The 20,625-nt window shown below is 39.5% G+C and overlaps 1 protein-coding gene across 1 annotated transcript; it reads left to right on the forward strand.

The window, feature by feature from the left end:
* Positions 1–223: 223 nt before the first annotated feature.
* On the forward strand, positions 224–19,850 carry SLC17A4 (solute carrier family 17 member 4). The gene is made up of 11 exons (XM_038005776.2): positions 224–755; positions 7,704–7,909; positions 8,778–9,011; positions 9,095–9,182; positions 9,648–9,734; positions 11,994–12,112; positions 12,232–12,393; positions 15,303–15,435; positions 15,520–15,667; positions 16,605–16,695; positions 17,746–19,850. Exons 1-11 carry the CDS (start codon positions 665–667, stop codon positions 17,878–17,880), a joined length of 1,494 nt encoding a protein of 497 aa, XP_037861704.1. The 5' UTR covers positions 224–664; the 3' UTR covers positions 17,881–19,850.
* The last annotated feature ends 775 nt before the right edge of the window (positions 19,851–20,625 follow it).

Raw genomic sequence — 20,625 nt, forward strand, 5'->3', positions numbered from 1 at the left:
TAACTGTATATTAGAATCTCCCTTATAATCGCCTCCCTGGCATGGGCCTACGGCTTCATCCTTCATCCCCACAGGGGCTTAGATCTCAAGCCCCCACATCACTGAAATTGATGCTTCTGTGCCCCAATCTCATGGTCACTGAAGTTAGCACAGACATCTAACTTGATGGATGTATCTCTTACTGTCTTTGCAGCTATGTAAAAGGGTGTTTGCTATATTTTATGTAATATGTATAGGCGGTTATAAAAGTTCTCCAGGTAATTTAATCCACTCGAATCTCCTAGATGAAATTGCAAATAAGGTTGTCAACTTTTCATGTCCATTTAATACTAATATCAATTTAGAGACATGGGAACACAGAACTAGAAAGGATATCACAATTTATGAAGGCAATCCAGGCCAGATTCCTCACTTGTGAGACACAGATACTAAGACCCAGGGTAAACTGCGACCTTTCAAAGACCAACCAATTGGTTAGTGATAAAGCCAGGATGACAAATTAGTTTTCACGAACCCTAATCTAGCACTTTTCTTATAGAACAACATTTGCTCCTAGCTCTTAGAAAGAATTGGGGTGGTATCATTTAAGATTCTCTCTATATTTGCTTTTGCATTCTTTTTATTTTAGTAAGTAAATGTCAGTCCCTGGGAAGAGAGAACCAAAATGTCTTCTGGACCAGATGTCAAAGCTACAGTGGGGGACATTTCCAATGATGGCAATTTAAATATGGCTCAAGAGGAATGCTCCAGGAAAGGTAAAATCATGCACAGTAATCTGGTAGTAAATAAAACTAGGATCTATGGCACCTTGACTTGTGTTAGTAAATAAAACTAAGATCTGTGGCATCTTTTGTTGATACACATCATTTTCCTCACTACCACCAATTGCCAAGAATTCTATATGGCTATAAATAGTTATTGATAATTATTTCATTTCTCACAAGAAACTTTGAAAGTATATAAGACAGGCAGGTATCATGACATTATTTAGAGATGAAGGAAAAAAATCAGAGCAGGTTCTAAGTAGGAAATATAGAAACCAACCTTGGCTTGTCTGATTCTAAGCTCAAGACATGTCCCATTGGTTCTCTCTGCTCGTGTTAAATCCAAACCTGACCCCGATCCCAAAATAGGCTTTTTGTTTCTACCATGTCATAGAAGTCACCTTTCTTCCTTTATCTTATCTATATTAAAATATCATGCTTTTTATAATATGCATTAAGGGAAACGGTAGAACATCTTATTTTACCCTAAATGCTTAATGAGTTATGACTATGTTATCCATTAATTCTTTTAAGGATATAGTCATTTCATAAGATAATGCCTTTAAAAGGCAAAACACTAACCAAGATGGAATGCTTTGTAATACTCAACATTTTAGCCAGTTTGTCTGTTTTGTCTGTTAAGAATTATGCATATCTTCTAGAAAAGAGATTTCTCCTAATCTCATCCATCACAGAAGAAATCAGGAAATTTGCATATTAGTATTCATCCTACAACTAGTCACCATTGGACCCAGAATTAATACTGTTCCAGTAGTCTTGGCTGAAGGTCTCATCTGTTTCTAAGGACTTCAGAGTCTACTAGACTATACTATTGGCCAAATTATTTTATCATTCTGTCTCTCCCTCAAAATTGGTAATGTGAAGAACTTGTGAGTAAAATTTTACCAAGGTATAGTATGGCATACTGGATAAAAGCACAGGTCAGAAATCATAATGCTTGAGTTTGCAATCCTGATTCTGCCATTTTTGAGCTCATTATTACCACTCACATAGTGTCCCTTCCTCAGCCCACCTTTTGGCAGTCATTGGGAAGTTCATCTATAATTTGTCTAAAGTGGAACCCCTATGGTCTTCCTGGTTTCTTCTATAGTCTCCTACAACATCTGGCCTACCATGCCACCCAGTCCTCTGGTGACCACTCTGAGCTATAGCTATACTGGACGACAACTTTGTAACCAACTTTACCCCAGCTTGTTGTTTCAAACAGCATCATGCTATTAACACTCATCCTTTTTTGGCAGTCTCATCCTACCTAATAAGGCAGAACCCCAGCTACTCCTCCAAGCCTTACCAAGTTATTTTGTTGTGTATACGAGTATTTCTCACAAATGCTTAGGAATAAACCTTGCTGATTGCTTTGTCTGTTGGTGTCCAACATCAGTTTTCCTCTCATCTCCTTCTCTGGCTCATGCTTACTGGGCATGGCTGGATCTTCTGTATCAGATTCCCAGGGCACTACTGGGGCTTTCTCTGGGTACCAGTACTCCCATCCCCAAAGGCTACTGATGTCTTTGCTGTGCTTCTAAGACACTTAGTGAGCTGAATCCAGGTGTTCCATGGGATGTGGAGAAATGCTCCCTCCCCCATTATCTGGTCACCTGGTTACACAAAGGAACTGCTCCAATAACCTAGAAACCTTGAGTGAAAAAAGCTGGGCCTTCAGGTTCTGCCTGAAGATCAGTAGTTTTTCTCTCTCAGGCTCAGTTAGGGATTTCTGGGGCCGGGCTGGAGACAGACATCACTTTGACCTTCTGATCCCGCTTTCCCCCAGAGGTCCATGAGCTTCTGTATCAGTCTGGGTTATATCACAAAATCAAAAGCAAATCTAGGTATTTCTGAGAAGAAAGATTAATATAGGGAACTGGAAGATTCCACAGATGTTGGAAGGCTAGGGAAGCAAAAGTCAGGTTGGTTACTTTCAGAAAATCTGGGACATTACACTGCCAATGATCCCAGCCATGTGCATCACAAAGTGGATGTTTTTGAGACTGACCCCTAAAGTCACAGGCAGAAATCCCATGTCTAACATGACTGATTCTCGCTTATCCACCTGCAGCTGCCTCCAGAGCATAGTGGTTTCTCACTGAGTTCAGCCTGACACATTGTGCCAGAATGTCCTCATTTGTGGAATCTGAATGGAATCCTGAGGATTGTAGCTTCCAGATATTTGTGCCTCTGTTACTGTGGAGACCACAGAAGGGTGGGAAAGGCACTGAGAACAATATCAGGGACAGTGTCCTTTCTCCATATCAAATGCCTGCAGGGAAGACATATTGCCCCCCTCCATGGGGAAGAATGCCATCAGAAGGCCCATTTACAATAGCACTCCCTTCTGAAAGCCGTGGAAATGAGTAAAACAAGCACAACACTTGAGAAAGTATTTCCATCTAGGTTGAAACTAAGGAATTATTCCTACCACACACTATAAACTCCAAGTCTTGCAGACAGATTTAATACAATTTGGAAGAAATTGAGAGAGGAGCCAAGAGCTGATAAAACTCCCATCCTTGAGGCATAGTGCAGTGTTACAGGAAGAACACAGAGGATGCTGTGGAGCTTCAGCTCGTGCTGCCCAGCTTGGAGTGGCAGTGTCTAGAAGCTGGGCAGACCACAGACCCCATGAGCCCCTTAAGGGTCTACAGTGCTGGGATGTGGTGGGTGAAGCATGCATGGGCCCACGTTCTGCAGCTTTACCCTCACGCTTCACTGGCCTTTCTGATCTGCAATTTAGCATTAGGGACCAGTGCTACAAAGCAGAGGAAAATATGAATGATTGCAGAAATCAACTTGGAAATTTGGAAGACTTTCTCTCAAATTATAAAATGTTATTGCAGAATTAAAATGGTAGTTAGCTTAATTAAAACAGTAGTTAGCTTCCCTTGAATTGGTGAAGGAATTTCCTACCTCCTCCTCCCCACCTGCTGCCACCAGCCCACCCACATATACCACCGCATCATAGCTGGGCCTCAAACCAGCATGGGTAGCCCTGTGCAGGGGTTTCAAAATGTGAGAACAAAATCACACACGACTGGCTTTTATAGTCCAAGGCTGTAGGGGTGGACTACAAGGAACCTACGTAAATATGCATATTTACATAGAAAGAATAAGCATGTGTTAGATAGAAGAGAAATCAACAGGTACACTTATGAAAGATCACAGTTCATTATAATAGCTGTCACATAATGAGCGCAGGCCGTATGTTAGACCCTGTTTTAAGCAGTTTGTATGTATTAATTCATTGAATTCTCACAACAATCCTTCAGGGAAAGTGCTACTAGCATCATCCCCATTTTGTAGGAGCCTGCTCAGGCACAGAGGGATGAAGTAACACATCTTAATCATCCAGGCATAAAGAGGTAGCAGCTGGATTCAAATCAGCTGTTGTTAGCCTTTACATCACACTGCTGTGCTTATATTATTACAGGGAAATTGAAGAATATTTTCATTTTCAATTTCTTAAAGTTCTCAATGACAATAAGAATAATAATAATAAAGCATAGAGTGTAGGAAGTAAATCAACAGAAGAATATGGAAGAAGTCCCTAATATAGATGAGAAAGGAAACAAAGGAGGAAAAAAATGTCAGTGCGGAATTAAAATGGAATTAGCAGCAGCAAGGAGAAGACAGATTTGAAAAAGGGAAGAAAACAGAGATTGTATAATAAAAAATGAAAACTAATTAAACATCCAATTCACTGAGCCTACAACTTTTAAGGAAATTACATAGAAAAATGAAATAGACAACTTAAATGTAGAAAATAGTGTGAACTCAAATTGTTAAAATATTGGATTAAAAATATACACAAGAACTGATTCTTTGATAAAAGAAGATGCCACTCAATGCAATAAAACAATCCACTACTCAGATTAATCAGGCAGAGATATTAAATACAAGCAGTTATGAGAAAATAAGAGACAGAGGCATCGAAAATGTATAAAAGCTAATTATAGGGAAAGTACATAAGTAAATGATTTTCTAGAAATTAAAATTTATAATTATAAAAACTTTAATTATATAATCATAATTTACTTATTAAAATTTAATATTTTAAATATAATTTAATTATAACTTTATAGAAATTATGATTTCTAGGAATTATACATTTTATGTTTCTAATTTATAATCTGAATAAAGAAAAAAATTATACATGTCAAAAAACATCTAACAAATGAAACTTGTCAAAAAGTTATTCATTTTAAAACACAGAAACAAACAAATATATTCTAGTAGTTTCACTAGAAAAATTATATGAGAGTTTTAAGGAGCAGAAAATGCCTATTTATCCTGTGCAGAAGAGTTCCAAATAGTTTATATATAGCACTCTATCTTCTGAAAATGGAACTTAGCTCCTTACTCCTTAAGTGTGACTGGTGCTTGTGACTTCTTCCAGAGTACATTTGTACATATTAATTCATACAAAACATTAAAAGGAGAAAAAGAAAAAAGAGAGTAATTTTACAGTGGAGCAACCTGACAAACACTACCTCAAGCCAGGGGACCAAGATCAACTCAATAGTGAGAAGCCTTGTTGACAGTGTGTGGCCATAATATGATGTGACGAGAATGGCAGTTTACCTCCATGGCCTTCCTCTCAAAAACACATAATTCCAGTCTAATCTTGAGAAAAATATCAGACAAATTTCAACTAAGGGATGCTCCACAAAACACCTGACTGGTGCGTTTCAAAACTATCAAGGTCTTTAGACATTTTCGACTACAAGGTATTTAGAATACGTTTTAGAAACAAGGTAAGTCTGAGAAAGTGTCATACACAAAAAGAGTCCAAGGAGACATGACAACTAAATGTAATGTGGTTCTCTATATGGGATTCTGGAACAGAAAGGATATTAGGTAAAACTAAGATAGCTGAATAAACTGTGGGCTTTAGTTGTTAATAATATATCACTGTATGTTTATTAATTGCAACAGATGCACCATAAGATATTAATAACAGAGGAAATTTTGTGTGAGATATAGAGGAACTCAATAATTCTATAAATCTAAAACTGTTCTAAAATCAAAACTTTATTAAGAAGAAAAATGGCTATGTACCTAAAACATTTCAGATCATAGATTGAGATGGAAACTTATAACTTAAAAAAAAAAAAAAAAAGCTAGTATAGCAAAAAATAACACACATATATACATATATACATAAACAACATTTTAAGCTCAACTATACATACTAAATAAAATTCTAGCTAAAACACTAGCCAAATACATCATATTTTTAAATTTTGTAATAGCCTATTAAGAATAAGAAGAGATCATCCCAATAATACAAAGGTGGTAGGCTATTATAATTATAATGAATTTACATAAACTTATTCAGTTGTTATCACAGTGCCTTGATGTAGACTCTATTATTAATTCCATTTTTCAGGCAAAATTTGGGGGCCACAGAGAACTCAGTACCTTGCCCCAGAACACACAGCTGTAAGTAGAACACACAAGCTGGAATTGGAATGCAGGTGTCTGATTCCAGGATTAAAATACATTTTATAAAACTTATGTATTCCCATGAAAATATTTAAAGGTAGTAACAGAGTAGTTTAATATAATTAAAGGACATGTTATACCAACAACCAGCAGCATACCTAATGGTGTAATGTGAGAAGCAGTCTCAGTAAATGCAAATATAGCTGAGGTGCCCATTCTTACCATTCCTGTTTTGTCCATCTTTTTGAAAATACCAGTGAATTAAATTACCCAGGAGAAAGAAATAAGTGTTGCAAACAGTAAACATAATCAACTACACTTTTCATTATTTATACATAATTTGTCTTTCTTTATTAAATCAAAACCCAATGGGGAAAAACCTAATGAAAATGATAGGAAAAAGAGCTCAGTTACACAACAATAAAAAGTACTTTACAAAATTTGTGAAGGCCTTAACTGAAAATAACTATAAAATTCCACCTTGGACTGAGTAAAAGATCAATACTAGTACATGGGTAGGTATCCCTTCTTGACTGGAAGACAATACTATAAATGTGGTAATCCTTCTGAATTTAATCTGTCATATCAATATGACTGACCAAAATTCCAATGTAGATTTTCATGGATGGTGCATTGGCTGGGTTGGGGATGAGGAACTAAATGCTCTCAGAATTGAACCAAAGGTAAGAGCTGGAACTTAGCAAGAGCATTACTACACAAAACGAAACGATGCTGTTCATTCCAAGAACATTTGCTCCCTTTCAGAGCCAAGAAAATGGCATCTTCATACCTTGTGATCATACATTACCTCTGGGATTTCTCTACAGGGATAGTGGATGAACGCTTCCCGCTGCTGTCAAACTAATGTATTTGGACTCAACCACAGGGATATCCCCAGAGTTCCTATAGAACACTCGCAAATTTTGTGTAAGCATAGATTATAGTATTAAGATGAAGTTTAAATACTTCTATGATCTAACTATCGCCTATCTTTCAAGTTTCATCTCTTCCCAGCACCAGACAAGCTAATCTTCCATGTTTCCTGGTTATAAATGGCACTTTCAGATATCCCAGCTGCCCAAGCAGGGAACTTGGGAGTCGTTTCCAGCAATTTCCTTTCTGTCACTGTCCATATCCAATCGGTCACTGCTCCCAGCCAATTCTTTCTCTAAATCAATTTCTTCCCATTCCCATTCTAATCTTCTCATCCCAGAGCCCTGCCTGAAAATCTCTCCCCTAATGCTTGTTCTGACCAACTCCACACATTCTTCAAGTCTCTGTCTGAGAAATGCTTCTGAGGGAGCCACCTCCCCCATTACCTCCCAGGGGGACAGAAGTCCACTACGCAACTACAGAGGAATCTCTCTCTCTCTGTATTTCTGCATCTCAGACAGATACCAATCCTTTCCTTCTTCCAGACTTAGGGAGAGTGGGAGAAAAGCATTCTGATTGTGACTTTGCATGCCCTTCTCCTCTCAGGCTTTTGTTCAGTCCGACATGGGCTGGCCCTCATCTTGCAGCTCTGTAATTTTTCAATTTACACCCAGCAAATGAACTTGAGCATTGCCATTCCAGCTATGGTGAACAACACAGCTCCACCTAGCCAGCCCAATGCCTCCACAGAACGGCCCTCCACTGACTCCCAGGACTACTGGAATGAAACTCTAAAAGAATTTAAAGCAATGGTAAGTTTAGTGAGACTCTGGACTCTTTCTTTGACTCAAATTATTTGACTTAAAGACTTAGAGTGAGATTCATTTAACCACTAAGTATTTACTGAACATGTACTATGTGCCAGGAATGGCACAAGTACCTAAGTATCAGGCCAAGCATGGTGGCTCACACCTGTAATCCCAGCACTTTGGGAGGCCGAGGCATCCTTATTAAAAATATGAAAGTCAGCCAGGCATGGTCATAGGCACCTGTAATCCCAGCTACTCTGGAGGCTGAGACAGAAGAATTGATTAAACTGGGAAGGCAGAAGTTGCAGTGAGCAGAGATCTTGCCACTGCACTCCAGTCTGGGTGACAAAGAGATTTTGTCTTAAAAAAAGAAAAAAGAAAAAAAAAAGAAAAGAAGAGAAAAGAAAGGAATAAAGAACATAATAAGTATCTAAGGGGATTGCGTCACTACTTAGTGTCTATGAGTGTAACCAGGGGCTAAGTTAGAATAAATGAAAAATTTTACCATTTAGGGGACATAAATTCTTCCCCTACAATGATGAAAATCTGTACAAAATATGTCTCACAGATTTGTCCGCTTTCTCTTCCTTCCACATATTTTTTTAATTACCTTGCTTACGATGCTTTCTTCTTTATAGCCTTTGTTTCTTTATGAGCTCTCTTATATTTTAATTTTTGGTTAATTATGTCAGGGTGAGCGGAAAGAGTATGTTGGGCATATATTTTAAATACATGATACTGGTATATTGGGGGAACTGAAGAGATGTAAAAAGAAAGATAACTGCTAATTGATTTTTTTGCCTCAAGGCCTCACAATGAAAACTGTCAATTCTTCAACTAAAGACAAACAGTAACTCTCTTTGTCATCTAGGCCCCTGCATATGACTGGAGTCCTGAAATCCAGGGAATCATCCTCAGCTCCCTCAACTATGGCTCATTCTTGGCTCCAATCCCCAGTGGCTATGTGGCTGGAATATTTGGAGCCAAGTATGTGGTTGGTGCTGGCTTGTTTATTTCCTCATTCCTGACCCTCTTCATTCCACTGGCAGCTAATGCAGGAGTGGCCTTGCTCATTGTCCTCCGGATTGTACAAGGCATAGCCCAGGTACCAAGATGTTTTCCAGGTATAAGTAGAATATAGGTTCTAGAATGACCTCAGATCTTCAAGAATGGAATTTTTCCCCCCAGGTTATGGTATTAACTGGTCAATATTCAATTTGGGTCAAATGGGCTCCCCCACTGGAAAGGAGTCAACTCACCACCATTGCTGGATCAGGTAATTGATACCCTAAACCCCACTTTATATGCACTGTCCAAGAGAACTCAGCAAAGTCCTGTCAATAGAACCAAGATCTTATATATCAATTACTCTGTCTTCATAGTCCTTGCTTTAAAGCACTACCCCATACTGCCTTTCTTGATTGTGACTGAATGACCTGAATGCTTACTATGTGCCAAACATTCTCATGTTTTGCACTTATTTTCATCTTATCCTCAAAGCAATTTTATAAGTCAGCTGTATATAATTACTTCCGTTTCACATATATGGAATTTCAGACACAAATAGAGTAATAATTTGTCCAAGATCACATAGTTACCAAGTGAAGGAGCAGGATTTGAACCTAGATAGTTTGACTTGAAACTCATACCTTCCCTCATTGTGCAACTCAGCATTGTAGAAAGCACATAGAGCCCCAAGACGGGTCCTCTCACCCAGAACATCCTCACTTTTTCTGTTCAGGGTCAATGCTGGGGTCCTTCATTGTTCTACTCGTTGGTGGTCTCCTTTGCCAGACTATAGGATGGCCTTATGTCTTCTACATCTTTGGTGAGTTTGCTTTTCAAATCTCAATTTTTAATGACAGAGAATTCTGTGATGCAATTTATCTATGGTTAACCAAATCCTAATAGATATGGATATTTACATAGCTAAAGCTGGTAGTGTTCAGAGTCAACTGTGTTTAACATTTAAGTTTCAGCAGCCTGAGTGTGTAGCTAGAATAATCTTATGACATTAGAGGCATCATAACATTCCTTACTGCTTCTAAATTTAACCTAAAGGAATTCAGAGCAAATTATTTCACAAGATGTTGAAAATGTTATCTTAGGCTAGGTGTGGTGGCTCATGCCTGTAATCCCAGCACTTTGGGAGGCTGAGGCAGGTGGATCACATGAGGCCAGGAGTTTGAGACCAGTCTGGCCAACATGGTTAAACCCCGTCTCTACTAAAATTACAAAAATTAGCCGAGCATGATGCTGCATGCCTGTAATCCCAGCTACTCGGGAGGCTGAGGTGGGAGAATTGCTTGAACCCAGGAGGTGGAGGTTGCAGTGAGTCGAGATCATGCTACTACACTCCAGCCTGTGCGACAGAGTGAGACCCTGTCTCAAGAGACCAAAAAAAAAAAAAAAAAAAAAAGTTATTTTAGTCAGACTACATTTTAGTCATGCTTTTTAATTTAATATATTCTTTAAAATTTCTCCAGTTATTATTATGGCAAAAACCACAATTACTTTTGCACCAATATCATAGCCAGAAAGTTGTGTGACTGTGACATGACTTAATCATAGGTAAAATGCTAATTAGAGTAAGAATCAACCAGTGGAGACTTCAGGACAGGGCAGATTATGTAAGGTTCAGGAACGGACATAATATACACAGAGATGCTACAGAAAGGTTCCAAAGACACATGGAAAATTCCAGAGGCAGTATTTTACTACATTACAGTTTTACTTTCGTGGAACTGTGGTTGGAATCCGCCTAGCTGCTGTCAGCTAAAGTTTGTTCAATATTTGAAACATTCTCCAAAATCCCACCCCTAAATTGTTTATGGTAATTCCTTATAGTCCCACTAGTGTGTTCATTAGCAGGCGGGCCTCTTAGATCAAGGGTTTCTGTAAAATCAGGTCAATATATTCACCAAAAAAAATATGTAATGATTCCACAGCACACCAACCTTCAAAGTTTTTATCATGAAAACATTCAAAGGGCAGATTACAAAAATTATTCAAACAACAAGAAAATCTTACTGTGCTTATGGTTTCGAGAAACATATACACGATAGAAACTCACTCAGTATTTGTTGAATAAATATTAACATCCTCCAACTCCAATGTGCAACATTGCTAATTTTCATATCTATCCCTCCCCACCTGATTAAGTTCCCTGATGGCAAAATTGTGTCTTTGTCATTTTATATTCTTAAAATGTAGCAAAATGCCTGGTGTATAGTGGCTGCTGTATGATATTTGTGAAGGAATTTGTAAATGACATGCTAGCCAAACAAAGAGAGCTCATAAGATTTCTTAAGATTCTAAAAAGGGAATTTGAAGATGGGCCATATTTCCACTCAATACTGATAATGTTAAATCCCCAACTCTGTAATAATGTATATATCAGAAAAATGTCTTTGCTGAGGATTAATTTCATTTCATGTCTAGAAATTGGGTAATTAATTCCACATAATAGTGTACTGCTTCTCACTTATATGTGCTTTGAGGAAGATAAGAGATAGATACGGAAAGGTTTAATGATGAAAGGAACTCTGCAAAGCATGACTAGCAGGAGGGATGCCGACTGGTATGTGAATGGTGAGGGCATTTTCAAGCAAGTGGAAACACGCTACTAACTTGTGAGTGTGCTATAGCTTTAATAATAGTGCATTTCAAAACCTCCCAAAACTCAGTGGTTTAAAACAATAATCATTTATTCCTGTGGTTCTTTGTGGGACAGCTGGGTGGCTCCACTGTCTGTGTCTGTCATCTGCCTTGGTCAAAGGATGAGCTGGAGCATAGTCTTCCAATAGCAGTGCACAAGACCCAAGAGGATAAGTTTAAAAAAAAATGTTTTTTAATGCCTAGGCTTGAAACTCCTCCATGCCATTGGCAAAAGCAAGTTGTATGGCCAAGGCCAAAGTCAGGTGGTGAGGAAGTACCCTCCCCCTGTGATAGGGCCATGCAAGGGATAGATGCCAGGAAGAGTGGAGTACTGAGGCTAGTCACTCTGTCAACCACAGGAATCATCTTAGAGTCAAACTGAAAGAAATACTTCCATCCATCCAGTGCTAACTGGATCCTCTTTTCCTAGGAGGAATTGGCTGTGCCTGTTGTCTTCTCTGGTTTCCTCTCATTTATGATGATCCTGTGAATCATCCCTTTATCAGTGCTGGTGAGAAGAGATACATTGTGTGTTCATTGGCTCAGCAGGTACATTGAGAAATTCCTCTGACATTTCTCTATGTCCCTCTAGACATCTCAGAGATGCAGAGTGCGATAGAGAGAGCTGCCTTCTGATGGAGGGGACATTGCTGTGTGCTTTCTTCTAGGACTGTTCACCAGGCTGGTCTCTTCCCATTACGGCTATGATCAAATCCTTACCACTCTGGGCCATTTTAGTCTCTTATTTCTGTGAATACTGGCTTTTTTATACCATTATGGCATACACACCAACGTACATCAGCTCGGTACTTCAAGCCAACCTCAGAGATGTAAGTATAGAGAAAGCTCATTCTGATCTTCTGTTTAAATGCTTAAATATAGAGAGCTCATATATAATCCTGTGTCTCTCCCATGGTCACAAAATCGGGGGATTAGGACCAGGACCTCCATGTAGGAAATGGAGTCTAGTTAATTTGGATTCTGATTGATCTCAGTGTGGTTCACTACTTACTGCAGCAGCATGATACAGATGGTTCTAGGTCAGTTTGATTTTCATATACTATCATATTTTAAGGGCCCTGTGCAAAATTTTTATACTCAATCCAATCAAAATTTGCAAACAAGATGCTCTGCTGGTAGCATAAATAATAAAAATTAGCAAAACAAATTCTGCCTCTGAGAAAATTGTGACAGAGAAACATAAACAACATATGCTGAAAATAAGATATTAATAGGACATAAAGTCCCAAAAAAGACTTACATAGACATTTGTGGTGTAATGTTTGTTTTAAAAAATCATTTTTATTCAAGTATAACACATAGAAAGAAAAGTGCATATATGTGTATAGCTCTCTGAATTTTCACAGAAGAAACAGATGCTCTGAATGGCTGACAGGAGCCTTTCAATTCCTGCTAGATGGATGTCTTAAAAGTGGCTAAGAGTGTATCAGATTTCATAACCTGTTAGTGACAGTTCACAAAGCCAATGTTACTCTTGTACTCTCTGTACTCAGGAAGAAGCTTTCTCATATTGATTGGGTTCCTCTGGTGAAAATGTGCTAAGTAGCCAACAGAGAGCTGATCTTCTTAGCAGTAGTCAGCATCTGCATGCAAGCAGGGTGCAGGCACTGAGATTAGAAAGCCCCAGGAGGGAGTGGCTCTGGGTCTTTTCAAAGAGGAAGAGGGCCAGAAATTAAACCAGAACCTTAATCCAGGGGATCAGGGGACCAGATAAGCAAGAGGCCAGTGCTAAGCAATAGACTTCCTGAGGCTGGCTGTTGGGAATGATTTGTCTCTGGTGTAAGGCTGGGTGGGCTTGACCCTCAGAGGCCAAGGCTGAGGAAGAGGAAGATGGGAGAATGAATGGAAAGGCAAGTTGTGACCAGAAAGCAGAGCTTTTCAGGCTAAAAAGTTAAGAGACCTGGATTCTCATTGCCCTCAGGGTATTTTCTTACTAAGTAATGTAACCTTGACAGCCTTGGCTTACTCATCTGTAAAATGAACTACTTGAACCAGGTGAGAGCTGAATCTTTTCCATTGTTTGGATTATATACAACAGAGGAGTCTCCTTTTCATTGCATTTTATTCAGTAAAATTTTAATTTAGAAGTTTAATTGATAACAAGAAGGTTCAACATTTTAAAAACTATATTGAAACATGGAGTGGGTCAGGCGTGGTGGCTCATGTCTGTAATCCCAGCACTTTGGGAGGCTGAGGCAAGTGGATCATCTGAGGTCAGGTGTTCGAGACCAGCCTGGCCAACATGGTGAACCCCCTGTCTCTACTAAAAATACAATAATTAGCCAGGCGTGGTGGCGGGTGCCTGTAGTCCCAGCTACTTAGGAGGCTGAGGCATGAGAATGGCTTGAGCTGGGGAAGTGGAGGTTGCAGTGAGCTGAGATTGTGACATTGCACTCCAGCCTGGGCAACAAGAGCAAAACTCTATCTAAAAAAAAAAAGGGTGAAAAATCTTTCTTTCATTACTCATTGCTTTTCCTAATCTGCCCTGTCCTCCCAGACCATTCCAATGATCATTCTTTAAATTTCTTTTTTCTTTTTCTTTCTTTCTTTTTTTCTTTTGAGACAATGTCTCACTGTGTTGCCCAGGCTGGAGTGCAGTGGTTCAATCATGGCTCACTAAAGCTTTGACCTCCCAGGCTCAAGCAATCCTCCTACCTCAACCTCCCGAGTAGCTGGGACCACAGACATGTACCACCACGCCTGGCTAACATTTTGTGGAGATGAGGTCTTGTTATATTGGCCAGGCTGGTCTTGAACTCCTGAGCTCAAGTGATCCTCCCACTACAGTCTCCCAAAGTGCCGGGATTATGGGTGTGAGCCACCATGGCTGGCCTAAATTTCCTATGTATATTCTTTTCTTGTTTCTTTATGAGAATGCAAGCATACACGAATATATATTCTTATTTTCCCAACTTTTAAAATACAAAACAGTATACTCTGTACTCTGTAATATGCCGCTATGCTTATATACTAGGTTTTTGCCACTTAATATGTCATGGAAATCTTCATATCAGTACATGAGAACCTTGCTGAGCAGTATTTGGATTGTTTCCCATCTTTGAGCAATGTTGCAGTGAAAATCTTGTTCATTTGTCACACCTTTGTGCAACTCTCTGTGGAGTAAATTTCTGCATATGAGATTATTGAGTCAAAGGGTAAATGCACTATAAACTTTTATATTTGTTGTCAAATTAACCTCAATAGAACACCAGTAATATTTGTGAGAACCTGATTCTCTACAGTGTTAGCAACAGAGCATGCCAAAAAAAAAAAAAAGGGTATTTTTTGCCAATTTGATCCATGAAAAATAGTATCTCACCATAGTTTTATTTTGTTTTCTTTCATTATGAGCAAAGTTGGATACCTTTTAACATGTTTAGGAGCCACTTATTTTTTCTTTTTTTCTGTAAATTGTCTGTTATTATCCTTTGCCTATTTTTCTACTGGATTTTGGTCATTTAAATATTTATTTCCAGGTGATTTTTATATATAAAGAGAGCATTCGTTCTTTTTTTTTTTTTTTTTTTTTTTTTGCAAGCTGAGCTATGAACGTATACATACTAAAACTATATTGGCTCATTACAGTAACATGGAATTTGTATTAAAAGTGATGTGTATATAAAGAAAAGCTGCAAATGTGGACAATCTGTCCAAGGTTGTCTGTGTCATGGTGTGGGTGGTAAGGGCACATGTACCTGACCTAGTCTCTGGTCCTCAGAGTGGGATCCTGTCTGCCTTGCCATTTGTTGTTGGATGTATCTGCATTATCCTTGGAGGTCTATTGGCAGACTTTCTTCTCTCCAGAAAAATCCTCAGACTCATCACCATCAGGAAACTCTTCACTGCCATTGGTAAGGGCGAGGCTGGACACAGGGGTGAATGTGGGAAGCTCAGAGCAGCCTCCAGTTTATTCTGTGTTTGTCCTCCTACCCCAGGGGTTCTCTTCCCATCTGTGATCCTCGTGTCCCTGCCCTGGGTCAGATCCAGCCACAGCATGACCATGACCTTCTTGGTGCTGTCTTCTGCCATCAGCAGCTTCTGTGAATCAGGAGCCCTTGTTAACTTCTTGGATATTGCTCCTCGGTAGGGACCTCTTTTGCCTCATCCTCTCAGAAACTCAGTTCAAGTCTAGCAGCCCTAAATATACTCCGATGTGAAAGTAAAATTGGCAGGTGCAACAGGTTGCAGGAAATGTCAGCACCGGCTCTACACCCTACATCTAAATAATTCCTGGAAGAGACTCAAAGCTGGTCAACCATTGTGAACTTAGTTTTTCTGGGCATGAACAAGAGGAGTCAGCGGCCAAGCTCAGATTCAACTGAGGGAGACTCACACAAATCTCTCTCTGTTGAGGAATGCAGCAGTTTCCTAAGGTGGAATCACTGAAAGAATTCTTGAGATTCTATAGGGCATGCTCATGAAAATCTTTAATAAAGGCAAAGGACACAGGACTGCAGGGGAAATATCTGTCTCTGATACAGTAAATACAGAGTTGACTGAGACTTACAAACATAGCTCCCAGGGTCCTGTCCCAGTCAACAGGACATCCTTCATCTTCAGATAATGAACCACCAAGAAATGTAAGAGATGCCTTTGTCTCAGAGGAGCCAATCTCTCATCTGCTGAGGGGTCTTTTATACCCACGGAGGGTATAAAAGTTACAAGATCAGACTCAACAGCAGAAGCCAAAGCAACAACAACAAAAACCTTACAAACCAGGTGCAGACCATCAATCTGACCATCTTGCATAAACAATGTTGACAAGTTAATAGAGGTTACCCCCTTGGGAGTACCAATCCCTAGCACAGGATTATACTAATCTTTAGTCAGTACATTTCATTCAGGTTTCACCGAGGCTTACACAATTCCAGCCATCCCCACAGATAAGCACAGAGTTGCAACAGACCAGCTGAGATTAACCCTTTGTTTGCACGGGAATGTTTCCCTCCTTCTCTCAGGTATTGAGACTTTCAAATGTAGGTATACTTGGGTATAATAGAGTACGATCTCTCTCTCTCAGGTACACTGGCTTTCTCAAAGGACTATTACAAGTCTTTGCACACATAGCTGGAGCCATCTCTCCCACTGCTGCTGGATTTTTCATCAGTCAGGTGAGGTCAAATGTTCTGATGAATATTCATAAGAGAAACCTATAGAGGCATGGTGTTTTCACATTTGCACGGCCTTGTATCCTACAAGATGCATTTAAAGTAGTGAAAAATAAACTAGTTTACATGATGACTTAAAGATTAAAGAAACTTAAGACTCTTAAGTTTCCTAAGAATCTTACTGGTATAAACTTTACATGAATAGAGAAGTATGTGGCATTCTTCTTTTCTGCCATATACTTCATTTACTGTTGAAAAACACTGCCATATACCATTTACTTACAGTGAAAAACCACAGGAAAGTTAAAGAATGACTTTCCTGTGGTTTTGCACCAGTAAATCAGAAAAATAAATGAAGAATAACAAAGAAAGAGTATTCTTTATGAAATCAAGGCGCTTATCTTTTTTGAAGCTTCAGTTCCCTCCCAGGCACTGACTAACAAGCTGTCAGGAAATGGTTGTTTAAAATGGAAATCCTCAAACTGCTCTTGTTTCTCCTGACATTCATTGACTTATTCATTCATTCATTCATTCAATAAATAAGTATTAAACATTAGTATGTGCCATGTGCTATTTAAGTGAATGAAACACAGTTCCTTCCCTTGTGAAACCTATATTGTAGAAAAGAAACTGAAAGAAATCTATGAAAATAAAACATATGACATATTGAAGGTAACAGGAGAATAGCAAATGCTTAGCAAATGCTAAAAGGAGAATAGCACACAAGGGGTGTAATTTCTATTTTAATCACGATGGTCAAGGAAGGACTCACCGTAACCACTTGCTTGAAAAGGAACATTTAAGCAAGGACTGAAAGGAAGTGGAAGTATGAGACAAATAGATATCTGGGGGAGGAGTGTTCCAGCCAAGGAAATGCCGTGCTCTGGCCTCATGGCAGAAATGTACTTGAGTATTCCAGGACCAACTGGGAAGCCCATGGAAGCCAGAGTGGAGGTCGAGGAGGGAGCAGTAGGACACAGAGCCAAAGCCTTTCTGGACCAAGAGGGACAAGAACTGGGTGACAGTTAATAACTTGTAATTTTCTGCCTCTAGGATTCAGAGTTTGGCTGGAGAAATGTCTTCTTGCTTTCAGCTGCTGTTAACATATCGGGCCTGGTTTTCTACCTCATCTTTGGCCGAGCAGATGTACAGGACTGGGCTAAAGAGCAGACATTCACCCACCTCTGAGCAAAACGAGAGATGTGCTAGATCCTGGTGCTTAGTTGTTCATTGTTTTCCCTCAGAGACATTTCCCTTTCATGCCTGCTTGACTGGTAAGCTGTTAGCTAGACCCTGTATATAATACTAAAGATTTTACTACGCCTGGAGATTTTACAGAGGAAGAAAACAGGCTAGTTATTTAATTGCAAGCTACCAAAAGCAAAGGTGTGTTGAGATTTCTGTGTTCTCCACCCTTCCACTGTTATCCTGGTAAAAGCATCAGGGGTTGGGAACAATTTCTTTCCAAAGCAAAAGAGGAAGCCAGACCTTGGGACTGAGAACTGAGAATCACAAACAAGTTGTGCCCAACATGCAGAAGATGATTCCTCAGAGCTGTCATCAAAAGAAAGCCCCAAACAACAGAATGCATAGTGTTTTCCATTGTTGGTGAAAAATGTCAAGGAGGAAAGAACAATAATGATTCCATCATGACAAGAGGAATGAACATGTCTGCAACTAATTGGAGCAAGATAGTACACTTTAACTCTTTCCGACAACTTCCATTCTGTGGATGCCAGCTTTGGAATCAGAGCCGCCTCTGGAATACCTGTGCTTCCAGAATCAGCTTTTGGACAGTTACCTTCTTTCTGGCCATTTTAACCTCTGCCCCACATCTGCTTTTTGGCTCGGTGCAGATCTTTAATATGTTAGTGAATGGACATTGCCCAGTGTCTCTTCTAGCCCTTCCAACAGTTCTTCATGTGTCACTGCTTTTGGACAATGACCCATGATGTCTGCCTTCGTGTGCCCTTCTGACTGTTGGAATCCCACACACCATTCAGTAGGATTCAATTCAATGTGGAACCATTCAACATTCCCCTCATTAACCTAAAATGCCTTCCAAAGATGTATGTGACACACACTGCCCTAACCTCACTCCAAATGTCTGGAGAAACGTGTGTAGTGCTTTTGTTAAAGCCCCTATATGGGCAGCATGGAGGATCATAAGACAGTAAAACCATTTCAACACGAAATGAATATTAATGCACACACACCTTGTGGGGATGGCAGAAATCAAAACCATACACAGTATTAAGGAATTCAGTATCTCAGGAGGGCAGATAACTTTAATCAAAGTATCACACAAGTGAATGTGTAATAACTGTAGAAATAACAAGTGGTTACATGGGTTACGAGAGTGGATGATAAGTGCACTAATCTGAATGTAAGGAAGGGCTACCCCTGCAAAGTTGCAGCTGAGCTGGGATCTGAAGGATAATAGTTAACTGGTGTGGGAGACTGACGGGAGAACGTTTGAGGAAGGAAGAACAGCATAAGCTAAAGTTTCATGGCAGGAAGGAGCAATTAGGTATCCCAGAGGATAGAGAATAAGGGAAGTATGATTTGTGAGGAGGCTGTAGAAGAATTAAGGTCAGGAGCACACAGGATGATGTGGGCCCAGTGAATGCGTTGGTCTTTGTTTTGAAATCAGTGGGAAGTGTCCTTGTTTTCAAAGGCTACTCTGCATGAGAGATTAGGTTGGAGTAGGAGCTTACAGTGTAGTCCAGGAGAGAACAATGGTCTCTGGCATGAGGGAATAGACATGGTGAGAGGTGAATGGATTATTTGATTTAGGTGGATTATTTGATTTAGGGAATAAACCTGACAGACCCCATAACTAAGTGAGAGAGTGGAAGATGTCCAGAGTAACTCCTGAGTTTTGGTTTGCTGTTATATTAATGCGGATGCCTCTCACACAGATAGCGATTATACCCAAGTGAAGACAACAAGAAGGAAAATGGACACATGACTCTGGATTTCTCTTGTGAGATCTAGGCTACATTTACAAACGTATAAATCATCTTGATACAGGCAGTGATTACAATTTTTAGCATGGATGAGACATCCCATGGGTGAAAGTGGCATAAGAAAAGGAAGCTTGGGAATAAGCCTTAAAGAATTCCAGTATTTAATGGTCAGCTGGAGGATGATTAGCAGAAAGAAAGAAAGAAAGAAAGGAAAAAAAAAGAAAGAAAGAAAAAAGAGGAAAGAAAAAAGAAAGAAAGAAAGAAAAAGAAAGGGCCGGAAAGATAAAAGGAAAATCAAGAGAACATGGTGCTAAGAAAGGGAAGGGAAGAGAGAATGTTTCCAAAAAAAGTGAATAGTTACCAATGCCAAATTTGCAGTGATCAATCCAGATAAGTGAGCAGAAGGTACAGAAAGGAGACCACTGCTGAGAAGTTTGGGTATGAAAGGGAGGTGCCTTTTGATTTTGTGTTGCTATAAAGGAATGCCTGAGGCTGGGTAACTTATGAAGAAAAACAGGTTTATTTGGATTGTGATTCTGATGGCTGGAAAGTTCAAGATTGGGCATCTGTATCTGGTGAGGGCCTCAGGCAGCTTCTGCTCATAGTGGAAGGTGAAGGAGTGCAGGCCTGTACAGAAAGCACATGGTGAGACAGGAAGCTGGGAGGGGGAGAGGAGGTGCCAGGTTTTTTAAAACAAGTAGTTCTTGTAGGAATGAACTCACTCACCTCTGAGGAAGAGCTTTAATTTCACTAGGGATTCACCCTTACGACACAAGCACCTCCTGCAAGTGGACCCAACATTGGGATCAAATTTCAACATTAGATTTGGAGGGGACGTCTAAACCATAGCAGAAGGAAAGAGGCAAGAAAGTAGCTGCAAAAGCATATGGGCTCAAATAAGGAGTTAAAAATAAACATGTTTAAGATTGTGAGAAGCTGCTAGCTGACAGAAAAGTTGCATATG

This window comes from Chlorocebus sabaeus, chromosome 17, assembly GCF_047675955.1.
Source record: "Chlorocebus sabaeus isolate Y175 chromosome 17, mChlSab1.0.hap1, whole genome shotgun sequence".
Classification (NCBI taxonomy): Eukaryota; Metazoa; Chordata; class Mammalia; order Primates; family Cercopithecidae; genus Chlorocebus; species Chlorocebus sabaeus.

Coding starts and splice junctions, on each gene's coding strand:
- SLC17A4 (XM_038005776.2), top strand. CDS start 665: ATGTCTTCTGGACCAGATGTCAAAGCTACAGTGGGGGACATTTCCAAT. Junction 756..7,703: donor AGAGGAATGCTCCAGGAAAG/GTAAAATCATGC, acceptor TTCTCCTCTCAG/GCTTTTGTTCAGTCCGACAT. Junction 9,735..11,993: donor TTATGTCTTCTACATCTTTG/GTGAGTTTGCTT, acceptor CTCTTTTCCTAG/GAGGAATTGGCTGTGCCTGT.